The sequence below is a fragment of the Poecilia reticulata genome, chromosome 7 (genome assembly GCF_904066995.2).
Source record: "Poecilia reticulata chromosome 7, P_reticulata-male-v2, whole genome shotgun sequence".
Lineage (NCBI taxonomy): Eukaryota > Metazoa > Chordata > Actinopteri > Cyprinodontiformes > Poeciliidae > Poecilia > Poecilia reticulata.
In genome coordinates, this window is record NC_088836.1 from 22234107 (window position 1) to 22250217 (window position 16111).

Below are 16111 nucleotides of genomic sequence, written 5' to 3' on the forward strand. Positions count from 1 at the left end.
GTTTCCCCCAGGGTATTATTGTATTATAAACCTGGAGGGTCACCAGGCTTTACTTGTGACCCTATCAGGTTAAGCATTTCTTATTTACTTAAGTCTTTTTAAAATGTTAGCATTTTTAAGACTAATTTTCAAATCTTTCATTAACAAATAATTATCAAGTGATATTTTCAAATTTCATGTCAACTTTAAACATTGTATAATAATTCAAAAACACAACGGGCTGCTGCATGACTGACTGTCCTAACGCCCAACCACCGGGTTTAGCAAGTTTTCTGGAGAAAACCTTGTGGAAGAATAGATTAAATCTCTCTTAAGGTTCACACCATCTGCTAACAGATCCTCATCGACACACCTTCCAGAGGTAAACCACAACTTATTAAATCATTGCCACAACTTGCTGAAAGGAGTTGAGGAATGTCCCAATGTTTTTTTTATTTGCTCAGACGATAGAAACAATCTTACAAAAGAGATAAAATACAAAGATTAGTACAAAAAAGAAATACAAGCTTCTGTGGCAAACATCCAAACTCTCATCATTCAGGGAAAATCAAGGAGAAAGACGTTACTGTGAAACAGTATTTTTGATAAAATAAGATTGTCTTTAGCAACTTATATCATTGATCAAGTTGCTAATCAATGATATACATAAGTTGATTATTGATTATTACTTCCTAAGTAAATTTCCAAAAGAATTTCCAAAACATTCTTTTGGAAATGTTTCAAAAAGCATGCAAACATGTCAAACACTTTGCCATCAGATTCATAGGCTTAAAACTCGAAAAGATAGAATGAAGTTTCCTGTATTCAGTTTAGCCTTCATGTTATCTACTAAAGTCTTGGTCTTTCTTGCAGCCACAATGAACTGCAGAAACATTACAACATGTGGAATATATTTTCCTTTTAAACAGCTTCCTTCAGCTTTAGTGCTTCCTGTTTTATTTTATGAAAGCTTCGCTGATGCTGAAATGTAACTAACTCAAACTCCTGTTTGCTCTGTAACAGCACCCACACTGAAGAGTGTTCCTGTCAGCTGGATCTTGCAGAATGAGGAGGTTGCATCCGTTTATTACAATCTTTAGTTTCTGACTAGCTAACTAGGAGAACGTCAATCATTATCCATCAACAGAGAATGTCTCTGTATATCTCGAGTATAAACAATCTCTTACCTATGTAGAGGTGGTTGGTCGGTAAATATATAACCAGTAGTGGGGATTTTATAGAAAGCCTGTGTAAGTCAATAGACAATTTGTGCTTTAAATTGTGGATTACAGTGTGTGTCCTAAATGTCTTTTCAAACTGTGCCACATGCCAAGGAAATCATATCAATAATCAGCAGGGGGCCGTGTTTGATTAAAATGTTATTAAACACACAGGAACCAATCAAAATCAGGGGGAATCCCATCATTATAATCTGAAAGCAGGCTTGGTTTCTGAGGGGACAATCAGTCCAATCTAAAGAGGGCTATCACTGAAGCAAACAGAGTCCCCTGCCAAAACCCCACTGACCCATTGAATTTAATCTCAGTTCCCCACAGGGGCAAGAGTTTAGGCTACTTTTGAGGGAGGGAACATTGATTGCACGTGGCCAAGGCTGTAATCTCCCAGTGAGCGGTCAACTCAGTTTATAATTCATCTTTAGCCGACCATATGTTGGAGTTGTGCTGGTTTTTATAAGCTGGACTGCAATTCAAAAGCCAAAGTGTAGAACCAGAAGTGATCTCCAACCTCACGTGTCTGAGGAGGAGATTACTGAACTCTGATCTTGTTTTGATTTGCTCAACTTTTCAGAATCTTGACTTCCTCAAACAATTTCACACATAAGAACTGAAGATCAGTGTGTTGAAGTGAATCACAACAGACTGCTGCGTGGGTGAACTGATGCAAACCATCAGGAGGAGGAAGCGCGAAGCTATTTTTATAATTTAGTTTTACATTAAGTCTTCTTCAGGCGGTGGTTTGTTTTACAGATTTAAACTTGGAAACAAACACTGCAACTTAGCAAGAGTTGCTATGAAAGACACATGGCTCAACATGGCGGGACTCGTGATGCAGCATGTCGTCTAATCTGAACAATGTTGCAACCTTCAAAGACAAATCTGCTGATTAAAAGGTTGGGAAAATGACAGGACACACAGGCTTTGGTTAAAAAAAGCATCTCTGTTTCAAAACTTTACATGGAAAAGAAAGGCAACGCAGATGAAACACAGACCAAAGCATTCACTGTTTGTTTTTCCAACACAGAAGCATTCTGTTGATGATTCACTTGATCTGTAAGGCAAGTTCACAACGGGGGAGGGGAGGTGAGGGGCATCGGGGTCTTGCAGGTGAAAAATAGATCAATACATAGCTCAGAGGCACAGTGGAACTGAAATACACATATATCGTCTTATTTTATTTTCCTGTTTTCCTGGCTAAGATGGTGCTTTTGTAGGAGTGAATCAAGCACAGGGGTCATAAAATAGTCCTAGACTCTCAATATAGCTAACACGAGTGAATCAGTATGAAGACACCTAAAACCCACTCATAACACCTATGATATAATCTAGAGGGAAACTCTTCAAAATCTGAGAAATAGATTACAGCTGACTTCGATGCAATCACTGGATTACCGTGTACGACTGAGAATTTGTGGGCTGACAGACGTAGACATGCACTAATGTAATAAACTGACATTCTGGCAGCATCTGTAGTGTGGGCTGATGCTGAGCTGAGATTTCCGTCTCCTCAGCAGCATTCTTGGGCTCTGAGAGTCTGTAGCGAATGCTAAACAATAACGCTGTGTGGTGTCGACCGGTTCCATTTCTCAATACGCAGAAGGCTGGAGAGCCGGGGTCAACTCTGGATGCCAAAGCAGTGATTCAGCAACCCTGAAGGCTGATCAGTGGTAGGGTTCTCATTGTATGCAACTGCAGAGGAAGCGAGGAGCAGCGAGGGACAAAAAAACAGCAAATACACACACACTGAATAGAATCTCCTGCCTCGTGAGTCTCAGCTCACATGGAGTCATAAACTGTGATGATAAATAGTCCTGCTCGTTTCCTTCCTCTTCCCTTTGGACTAAATTCGCAGGCCACTGCGCATCCAGTGAGTTTAACACAAATTGCTCCGAGCTCTGTGTTAATTCTATATTTAGCTGGCCATGTCTCTAGAGGGATGGAGTTCAAATGTGTCCGACAAGCTTGTGGTTTCCAGAGAATGACCCACTACTCTATACTAAGAAGACTTATTTTTTATTTTTGTCTGGGATTTAGAACCTCTTCAGTGATCCACCAATCAGAATTTTAAGGTCAACTCCAATCTTCAGTTTTTGGTTAAGTTTTGACTTGCCAGTAAAGATTTTATCTGATTACTATTTCTCTTTTAGAACAATAAGAAAAAATGAAGTGAGAATTTAAAAAGTATTTTTTAAAGGCCTTTTTGCCATTTGTCATCACAATGAAGATAAAATGAAGAATTGACATTTTAATTAATAATTAGGAGCTTAGCATAACTAGCATTACTGCAGCCCAAATGAACTGCAGAAATATCCTGACATGTTGTAGGAAATGGATTCTTTATTAATGTACTTCTCATGACTTTATTGTTCAACACAATGCTAAAGCTGAACATATTCAACACAAACAACATTATGAGATGAATACAAACAAAAGCATTTTTTGTCTATTGCACCTCTTATAGTGTTTATTAATGGTGGGTTCAGTGACAGTGACTGGATAAAGTTTGTATTTTGGACTTTCCAACTGGCTGGTCATCAGTCAAGGTCAATCCAGCTGAAGATCAGTCACTTTTAGCCATTTTGGTGCATTTTCACTCTACATGTTATATCATGTATTAATAGGATGTAAAACATGCAACACCTGTATCACAGCACCGGTTCTTTGGTTTTACAACCCTGCTGTTCATCTGTCTTACACCTATGGCATTTGCTATAATGAGTAACACATAGCCAGCTAATCATTTACTCGTCTGTAAATTGGGGGATGGAAAACTTAAATACAGATTCACTTTCATCCTGAAGGTCATCTTTCCAGTGCCGTCTTGCAGCTTACTACTGATCTCGTCTTTTGCTGCTTTAGCACGTTCCTGTGGTCAGCACCAGCAAATCACAAGTCTCAGGAAAACTGTGTCACAGCACAAAAACAGCTCTTCATGTGTAGGAAGAGAAAACGGAGATGGTTTAAGGGTGTGATGACTGAAAAGCGTTGCAGTGCTAAACAACATGAGAGTGAGAGGAGAATAAGGAGGTGAGAGAAATGCTAACCAGGGAGGCAGAAATGTTTCCTGGCACAGAGCCACCGACTCCCTGCAAAGCACAGAGCCGTTGGGCTATTATTCACACACAGGCCTGGGCAATTTCACAGACTCAACACACATACACTCGTGTCCTATTTACAATTCATGCAGCACGCCTCGCAGTCAGCCATTCTGCATCACCCGAAGCTGTAGTCATGATGCACGCTGACCCTTCTATGGAGCAGGAGGTGAGAGCCTCACAGGGGTTCCACCAGCACTAAAAGCATCTCGTGCTTTTAACGCACACAGGAAGAGCCGTGGACTCCAGTGGCGAAGAATACCAAACACAGACGATAAGGCAGCAGAGGTCAGAGGAAAGCGTTGCAAAAGAAATGCTTTTGCCTGAAGTAGACACCAATCGTAAGACTGAAAGGCATAAAGCTTTAAAAACAACCAGGAAGCTGCAGAGGGAGAAAGTAGATACATGCTACAAATGCACAGGTGTATTAGTGCATTCAGTGTTCTACATGCCATGCACTAATAACACTCATGAGGCTCATTAGGAAGCCTGACTGAAAGGCTGATCCCCAATCATAAAAATATGAGACTCAGATAATTGGGCTGCAGGAGCTCAGTGATACACAGCTGGTACATGAATTCTCTCCGCTCTCAGAAGCCTGTAATGATTCAGCAGCGGTTAATTCTTCCAGCAGCTCTGGCTGTATCTGATGTTTTATTCTGACATTGGAAAGGCCAATAATCAGAAGTGAAGTGATCCTTTGGTAAGAGCAGAAATCGTGTTCAAACACGACGCCAAATTATCGTCATCATGCTTTTAACAAAGGCTGAAAAAATAAATCTTCAAAGGGCAGAACACCTGCAAGTCAAGGACAACACTATCAAGTAAGCCGACTGAGGTTTCGCTGTGTGTGTGCAGAGACTAGTTCCTCTACTATTACACAGTAAAAATAGTCATTAAGGCCATAACAGCAAGCTAGGGAATCCGTGTTATTTTCTCAGCTTTAAATCTGGTTGTATGTGATTTAAAAGCCTCATACATGACACTGGCGAGCTACTACACATGTGTGAACAGAAAAGAAACAGACCAATTTGGAGTTGGACATAAGAAATTTTCTGACAGGATTTCTTTTTTCTGTTTGTGGTGTAGTACTCGGTAATAAAGTCATTGTTTTAATTATTTAACCATAACAATCATTTAATAACAAGGACGCATCTGTTAATGTTTGTTTACTGATTCTATTGTTCAACTGCTACAGTATGGAGGAAAAAAAGCCTTCGGGGTCTCAGGAGGGAGGCAGGAACTCAATAGGCCTCCCGTTGCCCCCGTACGTCGGCGTCAGAGCAGGAATCTGGTTTCTTTATCTCTGGAAGCTGTAACAGCACCAGCTTGGAGCATTCACAACCTCAGTCATTTGCAATGCAAAAGGAGCCTTATCTGTGCCTGCCTGTAATCTGCCTGCCGCTTCCTCTTTCTGCCAGGCAATCTGTCTGGATGAGATCTCCCAGGTCCACGCGCCCGCACCCCAGGGGAGTAGGCGTCGTTATGGTTACTAGGCCAATTACAGTGACAGAGCGGGAGGCGGCCGGTTAAGGCGAGGGCTGCGCAGATGGCTGTTTTAGCTTTCCTCCTTCGTATCCTGGTGGCAGCCCACACCCACATCGCCAAGCCTCTCCAATCAGAGATCTGGTTGAGCAAATAATACACTGCTCAATGATTGGTTTGATTATTTTCATTGCTGTTTTAATCAAGTCTATATTATAGCAAAAAAAAAAAAAATCATTAAACCACTAAATAGATCTTTAACCTATTCCCCCCAAAGAAACAACTCAAGGGGGTAACCTTTGCAGAAAAGCCTTTTTTTCTGACCGACAGAAACAACCAACAAGGGAAGCAGCTGGGACCATGTGCAAAAAGACACATTTGACATCCACCCACACAAAATGATCTCTCTCTAATGTTAAGAAGTTCAGCTTTGTAGGACTGGGGGTAAGACTGAAACAAACAAACAAAAAAAAAAACTGATATATTATTTCACAGCCACAAGCAAAGAGTAAATCAAGACTTTTATAGACTCATGCTATATATAACGGAGTTCTGCATCATCGCTTCCATCTCTTCGCTTAGTGAGAAAACATTTCTAATAAACCTGTCATTTCATATCAACTGTAATAAATCCACCCACATATCTAAACCCCAATAGGCAGTTAGGGACTATTGGCACTTGGCCAGTACCAAGTGCCCTTGGTACTGGCCAAATACAAAACACTGACCTACTTTACCAAGTTACAGCAGTACGATTCCCATGTTCTGATCACCAGTGCAGTCAGGCCAAGTCGAGAGTCAGATGGATAACTGTTTCATTTCAATTTGCAAGAAATAGTGGCGGCTCAGTGACCTTCCTACCACTGTGGGCTTAATAGATTTTATACAAAGTGGAAAAAAGGGCTGCAGAATAAAGATAACTAATCATTTGTTCAATGCCTACAAATTATTATTTTAATCTGGCATTTCACACAGCAACACTGCCATGTTCAATTATAACATGGCAGAGCAAAAAATAAATTTGATGTGGGTAATTACTTTTCCCAAAAGGTCACATGAGTAGATGTGATTGTTGTTGAGAACTGGAGATATAATGCTATTATTCTAAAAAAATATATATTTAATTTTTACCTCCAAGAAATTGGGTTTTTCTTGGCTGTGGTTAACAGTAGTCATGGCAACAGAATAATAAGTGATAGATTAAACTGACAACTGGAACCTCCAATTATCTTCATGTAAGTGGCTGTTGGAAAAAGAAATGGAAAAGAAAAATGTACAAAGTCCTGTCCTCCATTGGATGTACAGTCTGATTATGTTGTTTCAAGCTTTAATTTGTGAGGACTACAGCCTGTGTTAAACAAAAAGAATCACATTACCACTAATATAGGTGTTTGCATTAGGATTTTAACCTTCATCTTGGGCTCAGTCCAACATCTGATTCAGATTTGGAACTTCATCCAACAGCCAGAAGATCATATTGGAATGCAAAGTGAGCAATCATGACAACTGGATAAGAGCAAACAAATACTAAAATTCAAAGAGTCTGTTGCTATACAATTAATGCACACACTGATGCTGAAATTGTGGTATATTCTGCATCCCTTACTCAGTTTACTTTACGCATGAGCTAGCATTGGTGCACACACAAGGGTGCTGAGGTAGTCCCCCAAAATGATTACATTTACAAATTTTTTTCTACATAAAAGCACCATGTTCAGATATTCATGCAGAATAAACACTTTAGGATAATTAATTTCTGATTTTCCATTGATTACCATGGGCTGGCTCTAGAATGCCCAGGCTGGGTTTAGGTGGTGCATCGTCTTTGTTAAGCAAAAGCCAAAACCTGAAAGGGAAACTTTAAAAGAGAGCTGGATAGTCCAAGACCTTTTAAACCCTTTTAGTCAGCTGATGGAGTAACCCTCAATTGTCTCGAATATAAAACAATACAAAACAACACCAAGCTGGTTCCCACAGGAAACCCATGCACTGCTCCGTAACTCCTCCTTCAAACCCATTTCCCCTCTGTCTGCTTTTCTCAAGGACCCATGAGAGTCTGGCACACATCCAGTTGCAATCTCAACTCCCTTTACTTCTCCAGTTTCAAATATTAATGTTCCATCCAACCTCCTGCATAACTTATGCCCTTCTATTGACTAGATACCCACTCCTCCATTTCTAATAAGCCCAACATGAGAGCTTCAGAGTATGGGACCGATGGAAGTCACATTTTGCAAACTGTAACGGGGAAACCAGACTGAGTAGTCTATTTACAAAAGTGGGCCTGGCGAGAGCAGAGAGATAAGTGGGGGATGGAGGAAGATGGCAGAGGGTGAGCATAACATGTGGGAGGAATGTAGCCATGCTACTGTTCTGTGATCACACAGTGGTATTAAAGCAAGACGAAGCTCCAAGGCAAAAGGGTAGCCCTTGAAATTAGGTTTGCTAATGTTTGAATAGATGGCTTATTAAAAGTTGACAGTGCTTCAGAGGATCTGGAATCTGGTTTAATTACTTTACTTGACACAGAAAACACCACTCAGTAAATCAGAGTAGAAATACGACGAGTGGGCAAGACTAGATTGAGGAAACGCCATAATGTAATATCATCAAAAGGGAACATCTGTGCACAGTTTCATCTTGTTATCGGCTGCTTCAAATTAGAGGACAGCGCACGATTTGGAAGCAGAATATGCAAACAAAACTGCTGTTTAGTGGTCGGGCCATATGGGTGGAGCGTGTCAAAAGCTTCAGATCTGAGGGAGGGGTGGGGCACAGGCCATCTGTCCATTAGGACCAACCTCAAGTTTATTTGCTTAATGCATGCGCATGAAGCCTGCGCCAGCATTTTTTTTACGTTTTTGTTTCTTCAGCAATGCTTTACCTTAGAATTTAAAAACACACTTTGGCAGCTGTTTTTAAAATGCTCTTCACATTAAAACAAGATCCATACATATTTCTAATTTTGTAAAATTGTGGGGAAAAACAAGAAGCTAGCAAGAGTTGGCCATCTTTTAAGTGTGGACACAAAAGTTCACAAGCAATTGATGAAATAAATTTTTATAGTTAAGTGATGGACAAACTATAAATCTTTATTGGGATGGTTAAATCAAATGTCATTGACAGACATTTGATTTAACATTTTGATTTAATTCAGAACAAAACAGGAGAAAAAATAGTTAGATAATTCCTTGGGAGAAAAGGAATTGTATTGTAAATTAAACCAAAAAACCAACATTCTGCTTTAATTTAAACGAAAACTAGGGTGAGACAGAGCCCTGCATAATGAAGAGACTTGCTTAATGAACCAGATGTGGTCACTTCCCACACAACACTGAAAAAAATATCCGGACTGATAAAGGCTCATATTTCATATACTTCCTCTACGTTAAAAAAAGGACCCTTCACATGTAAACAGGATGCTGAGCTGGGCGCAGGGGAGGCCGGCTTCCACGTATTTACAATAGAAGGAAGAAGAAAGATTTGATGGAGAATCAACTAAAAGACCTTGTGATTGAGATAAGACTCAATCAAAACAAAGATGCAAATAAGCATCTGTCGGTCTTTACATGTTTCTTATGAAGGTGCTATTATGTCAATCATGTTGCTTAGACTGCACCACAGCAGATAAGGAATGTCTGTTGATACGAGCCCCAGACAAAACCTTTGGGCTCTATTTAAAGAGGGATGTAGGCAAGTTCATCTAAAACATAAGGGATGACTGTTAGTTTGTGGAGCTACGATAAACAAGAGACAGTGAAAGAACTGTGCCTCATGGGAGTTTAAGGGTAAGCAAGTGTTGTGTGAGACAGTACTCTCTGTCACTGTAGAAATACAGTTTAGAGGAAGGAAAACAGGAGTCTAACCTTTGACTGACTGATTCATGTTGTATTGTGTAAGGCATACAGCCACCGCCATGACCTCATGCCTGCTTTTAGCCTGGATTCCTGCCTTATCCTCTCCGAGTCTTTACTAAATGGATTACAGTAACAGAATCATGACCCTCCAGGGTTGCTATACATGTATGTCTGACTTTATTCAAAAGTTAATTCTATCTACAAAAAATACATTATTCCAAAACAGAAATTCGGTTCCGACACAGTATTATCTTAAGCATGTCAGTATGGAGGTGCAGTGGAATAACTTCCTTGCTGTTGGATCCCTGAGAACAATTTATTGTTAGCTTGATGTAACAGAAATTCCTGGTCCATACCTTCAATTTTTAGATTTCAAAAACTTCTCCAAGAAGAGATTGGCCAAACATAGCCCCCTCCACACAGGGCACTCAAAAAGTTGCATTTATAAAATTACTTTACTAAAAGAGGTACATTGTTAAGAGACATTAATAAGTGACTGCTTCAGTTGATCTCAAAGAATGATCCACAGAAGAAAGGAGCAGTGAATGTGAAGAATTCATAGAGAAATTCCCAAGGGATTCCTAAATATTTCCTTTTTTTAAGAAAAACTTGATATATCTACTAATAAAACCACCAACAACAGATCAAATAATGCATTCACTGAGATCTGGAATACTCGCTAATGTTTCAGCGTAAACTTGACCTCTGTTTGAACTGTGGATGGGTGCTGGCGGTATTCTGATCATCTGAGTGGACGACAAAAGCTTTTAAAATCATTCTGGATTATGGCCGGGCCATTTCACCTAAACTCTGCGCAGTAAATCTTTCATTACCGTTTACCATATGTCTGTCTAAGTGGACTGTAAGGATAAGCCATGAGGATGGACAGGAAATCACTTTTTATAAATATTAAGTACTGTTTTCGCTCTATTCAAATGCAGTGTGGAGTTTACAGGTCCAATAGGTGTGGCGATAACTGCAGTATAGGCTAATATACCAAAAGAGGGAGACCCGAGCTTAGAGACTCTCAGTAGCCTTTTCCCAAAAAGCATGTAGCTGGTAATAAGTGTGGTTGGGCCTGACAGACTCCCAGACTGCTGTAAGCCCTGCACATAGCGGCTGGGATTCATCCTCTTATGTCCAGAGGGTAGGGGATTTGGGACTTTATTTAGTGCCATTTAGAAAAGATTACCCCTTAACTGCAGCATTGCTCTCTGGCAAAATAAAATCATGGACAAAAAGGCAGATCAGGCTGCCCAAAACAATGTTGGAAGCTTTGTTTTGGTTGAAGAAATCAACCAGAACAATAATAAGGCCCAGAAAGTAAAAAAAATAAAATAAAATATATATATATATATATATATATATATAATAATTGAAATAAGGATTTCTGAAAGTTTTGGGGATGATTGGTTTGTTAAGTCCAAACGGAGAAGTGAAAAACAGAATCGAAAAGAAAGTGAGTGACTTCACAATTCCACAAAAGGACATTGGCTTTATTTAGACCACTTCAAACAAAGACCAGACACTTTTGTGTCCTTGCATTTTCCACTGACATCCAATCACCATCCAAACCATTTAACATCAGCGATAGGGTTCAGTCAGGGAGTTTTGTTAGGGAACACTGGGATTTTTAGCCTTTAATGGTTTCCCATTTCAAAAGAGACTAAAGAAGACAAACCTTTTAAATGTAGCCACAATGGGATGACTCTCTCAATATTCCTTTTGTTATACACAGTCCTCTCATTTCACCAAGCCATCTCTACATCTGTGACACTACTTAACCCCAATGGGCTACAGGCAAAGAGTCACAAAGGCTCCAGGCCTGCCTTTGGTTCATGATTTTTCATGTTTCTCTGGTTGACCTCAACACTGCATTGTACAGCTGCCGCCTTACTGATTGGACACCAGAACTGGAAGGGAGTTTAGAAGAAAAGACAGACCGGCTGTGTGGGTCTCAGATATACAACGCTGAAGGCTTTTGTTTAAGTTGGAGACAGTAGGCTGAATGGAACCAAGAGCAGAGAACAAGTAAATAAGAAACGAAAACTGTGACACACATAATAGCCGTTCTGTCTTTGGGGAGAAGATGACGTCTTCGTGGTCACAGTGTTCATCTCATGAGATTCAGAGTTACCAAGAAAGACAAGAGGGCTGAGCACAGCCCTCTTGTCTTCTGAACTGCATTAGAGCAGAGACATGTGGTCGGACATGCGTGGAGGCAAAAATAAGGTATAATGACTAAAAACTGAGAGAGCACCACCTTATGCTGCTCTTAGACCTTTGGCTCAGTAGAGAATGTTTCCACTACTGAGTAACATCTCAGTCAGCAGCCAAAATATCTTAATTTGTTATTTTAAATACTTCAAATTGATATATAATGTATTCATAGCCTTCAAACATTGTTTTTAAAAAGAAAAAGAAAAATGCAGTGTTCCCATCTGTCCAGTTTAGCTGATTCTGTAAGAAGTACCTTTAGCTGCAGAAAGAGAAAGTGATTTCTTTCACTTCCGTCTATGTAAAAAGAGATCAAGCTCCGTCAGTTTTCCCAATATATTATTTTACATGTAGGCCTCCAAGTTGAATTTTGCTTCTCTCTCATTCTCTTCTTTCAACAATTCCATCCGTAATGCCTATTTTCCATAAAGTCCAGATTTATGGAGAAGATGATTAGTGGTTGTCTTATCAACAGATTCTCCCATCAGAGATGCGACTTTCTGGAGTTCCTCCCGAGTTAGCAAGGATCTCTTGGTGGCTTCCTCTGATTAATGCTTTCCTTGTCCAGCCTGTAAGTGGGTGGACACCCACATATTTGTAAATTTTCAATGCTGGCATGCTCTTTTCCTTTCAATATGATACGGTGGAACATGCCACAACTTCATCCTTGACCCTCTAAATTGGTCCTGGGTCTTCGTGATGCTGTTTGCAATTTCTTTCAGTGGAATTTTTTAGAGTTATTATTGGAAAGAGAGTGCTGAACACATAGGCTCACCACACTTTTCAGATTTTTATTTCAAACAAGGCTTAAAATTGTTCAAGGGGTACATATACTTCTGGAAAGAACAGCAACACCTAAGCTTTTCATTGTTCCTGCATCCAATAAGTAGCACTGGACTAAGGTTTGTAATGAGTATAAAGCAGGAGGGGGATCACTTTACTGGAATACTGCAGTGGGTCTGCACTACAAAGCCACAGGGGGTGACATCACATGCAGCCAAGCAACTGCAGAGCTTTAGAGGAAGCAAGAAATTAAGGAAAGGACTGGTGGGATCAATGTGTGTAGCAACATATTCCCACTGTCAGCAAAAACACCAGTGTTATGGACTATGTGAAGTAAAAAAAAAACATTAAAAAAACAGGCAAACCGATAAAAACCATCAGAAATCATCCCGACTTAATAATATGTGATGCGACATGTTTGCCTCACCTGTGTTACTTGCGTTCAATTTTCCCGGTAAGTCTTTGCTTAATCCTTCAGCTTTTACCGACAAACACTCTCACACTGCAGCACCCGCTGAAGAAGCAGAACGGCTGCTCAAATTAAACCACGAGGACGGACGTTACTAGGCAACAGCAATGCACAGCGTTTCTCCATCTTCCTGCCACTAGAGCTGCATGGAGGGGGGTGTGGTACATGAGCACAAGAGCAATGTGGCCCAGAGGCTGAAAACTGGCAATTCGTCAAAACTTTACCCATGTCCAAGAGATTTCTAGCGCTTTTATCCACAAGGACGTACAGTGGCATGTTGGCATTTTTAAAGCTGGACCAACTCTTACAATCCTGAATGATTTACTTTGTTTGTGCATGCCAGCAAGCGAGGGAAAAGGTTTACAGTTGCTCGATGGGATTGGGTGTTAAGCAACTCATTAAGTCTTCCAGAGAAAGGAGCAGTCACGTCCAAACATTGCTGTTGTCAGTGCAAATAGTACAGCTGCAGACAACCTTACAGACAGAAACTCCTTCACGTAAAACATGAAGGTAAAGAACCGGGAATATTTGCAATGGACAGAAACCCAGCAATAATGTTGAACATCTCTATGGTGCTTTTGTCTTCCACAACTTTGATACTTCGTTCAGCAGTGCAGAGGAAGTGTTGGGGGATGTTTGAAGAATGTGTTTGTGGTTCTCCTGCGATAGCATCATGTCTACCCTTCACGGCTGAACTGAGGGCCAGGGCAGAGGGATAAGGGTTCAAAGGGATCTCCTGAAAGATCTCCACCCAATGCAGCTGGAGCCAGTGGCAAAAGAGAGAGAAAAAAAATCTCTGTCACAGCTCTTAGCAAACAACTGATTTCATTAACCACAGGCAGAAGGCTGGACTCCCGTATGACACATTATGATGACAGAGAAGAGAAGGGAAAAACTAGCCTTCTGGCACAAACATCATGTCAATATTTCATCCTCAAATTTCCAGAGTTTTATTCATTTTTAGATATTTTATAAAGTATAGATACAGAAGTTCACTATAAAACGGAATAACAGCTGGATGGACAGATGAAATGATGAACAGCTGGATAGCAATATTTTTCTACAATCCGTTTCCTTTCTCCATACTTTTCCCGAAAACCTAAAACCAAACAACTTTTGGATTCTTTATAAAAATTTCATTGAGTGTATTTCTAAATAAAAGAAAAAAAAAAAAACTACCAATATCAGTTAAAGCCATGTTACAACCATTTAGACAATTTCTGACTAGCATCTTCTATATAGAACTTTTTGGTTGTCATTCCTCTGCAACATAGTGAGACCTTCACGCAAAAAAAAAAAAAAAAACATGGGAAAATTGTGCAGTAGCAGCTGAGACAGCCCAAACACCACCTCCTCTCTCTCTTTTTTACAAACCTCAAGAGAGATGGCCACCGGAAGACTGAGAAAAGCAGCAGGAACAGAGGGCTGTAAAACATTCCTTTAAGCCTAAAAAAAAAACCAAAGAGACGAGGAACAGATTTCTGGCAAAAAAAAAACAAAGGCGAGCACCACAAAGTTACTTTTGGTTGCTGTTCTGACTGAAAGGACACAGGAGAAATGAGTAAATCGGAGGAGGATATGAGCAACCATGAACAAGGCAGTGATTCCAAATCTGGAATTTGTTTTTTTGAATCTCCTCAAACCGTGACACAAGATCCACATTTGAGAGCAGCACACTTCTCCCTGTCTGAATTAGAACCCAGCGACAAATTACTGCTGGAAGAAGAAAATTGGAAGCGGCATGATCAGATAGAGGGGTAATAAGTTCAACTATTGTCCAGGAAAAAACAGACACATCCTTTATCAGGCTCTCAAGGCCGTTTTTAACCACGCCGCTCAGCATTCTTTCCATTCCCAAAGGGTTGTAACTCTGCTGGCGTCAGCTGTAGGCTGACGACCTGACATGTGAGCGGGAAGGTTCAAAATTCAAACCTGCTCCCGCCCTTCTCAACCGAACCAGAATTTCTTGTTTCCACAGGCTGAGTGAGCTCAGAAGACAACTTGGCGAGCTTTAAAACTGACATCCTGAACCTTAAAATATACAAAATGAGGACGTCCAAAATAGGAATATAGCAAAATTAACACTGAAGAAGTTCTGTTTTTGTATCTTAAACACTCTCCACAAAACACAAAGCAACAGGATCTGAAGCGTGGGCTAACACGATACCCTCAGTAATATTTTTGAACCTGTTAACTTGTCAAAATCTTGGCATACCTTTTTACCTGTAACTGTTCCCACATTACCCAGATCACTGCCTATGACAGTGATCCCAGCAGCGCACTTAGCAAATCCACTCATGATGATTAAAGAGCAGGTTGTGGAAACAAACCAGGCTTATCTGTGAGAAAGACTTGAAGACGAGGAGCTGCATAAATAAATAAAGGTGGCAGTGCAGTGGGGACTCCCTGAGCATGAAGGGGAAGGGGAAGTGGGAGTGGGGGGTCTGCCCACAGTAGAAGCCAGCATCCCTACCTCCCTTTACAGTTTTGACCTTGTAGAATGATTCTGATGCATATTCAAATGTGATATCTCTTTTTGCGCATAAATATATAACATGAAACAGCCACAATCAACAAAAAAATGTGAAACAGATTAAAATGCTATTAGAATGTATGGTTAATAAACCCTTAGTTATGTGATGATTTGAATTTTTTTTTTTTTTTTTATGTTCTACCTCTTTCAGTTGGTCCAGCTCCTGCCTGACAGCCTCATACTCGACCTCCAGGTCGTCATACTGCTGCTTGAGTTGTTGCTTCTCCTCCAACACCGCCAGCCCGTACTCCGCCGCCTGGATCTTCTCGCTGGTTGTCTCGCTCAGCTCCCGGGAAAGACGCTCGACTTCTGCCCGCAGCCACTCCGGCCTGGCCTCCAGCAGCATAGCTTCGGGGTATCCCTGCTCCTCCGTGGACATGATCTCTATCGACCAACGTGCGCCAGCTGATCTGCGACGAGAAGACGTAGGGGCGGTGTAACCTTGAAGAAAGAAG

General features: G+C 40.6%; 1 protein-coding gene across 1 annotated transcript in view; it reads right to left on the bottom strand.

The window, feature by feature from the left end:
* The window catches only part of bicd2a (BICD cargo adaptor 2a), a 43032-nt gene extending 26997 nt beyond the window's left edge, over positions 1 to 16035 (bottom strand). The window contains exon 1 of the mRNA XM_008414086.3: positions 15799 to 16035. Within this exon, the coding sequence (XP_008412308.2) occupies positions 15799 to 16035 (237 nt within the window). The remainder of the gene's footprint in view (positions 1 to 15798) is intronic.
* Between the last annotated feature and the right edge of the window lie 76 nt (positions 16036 to 16111).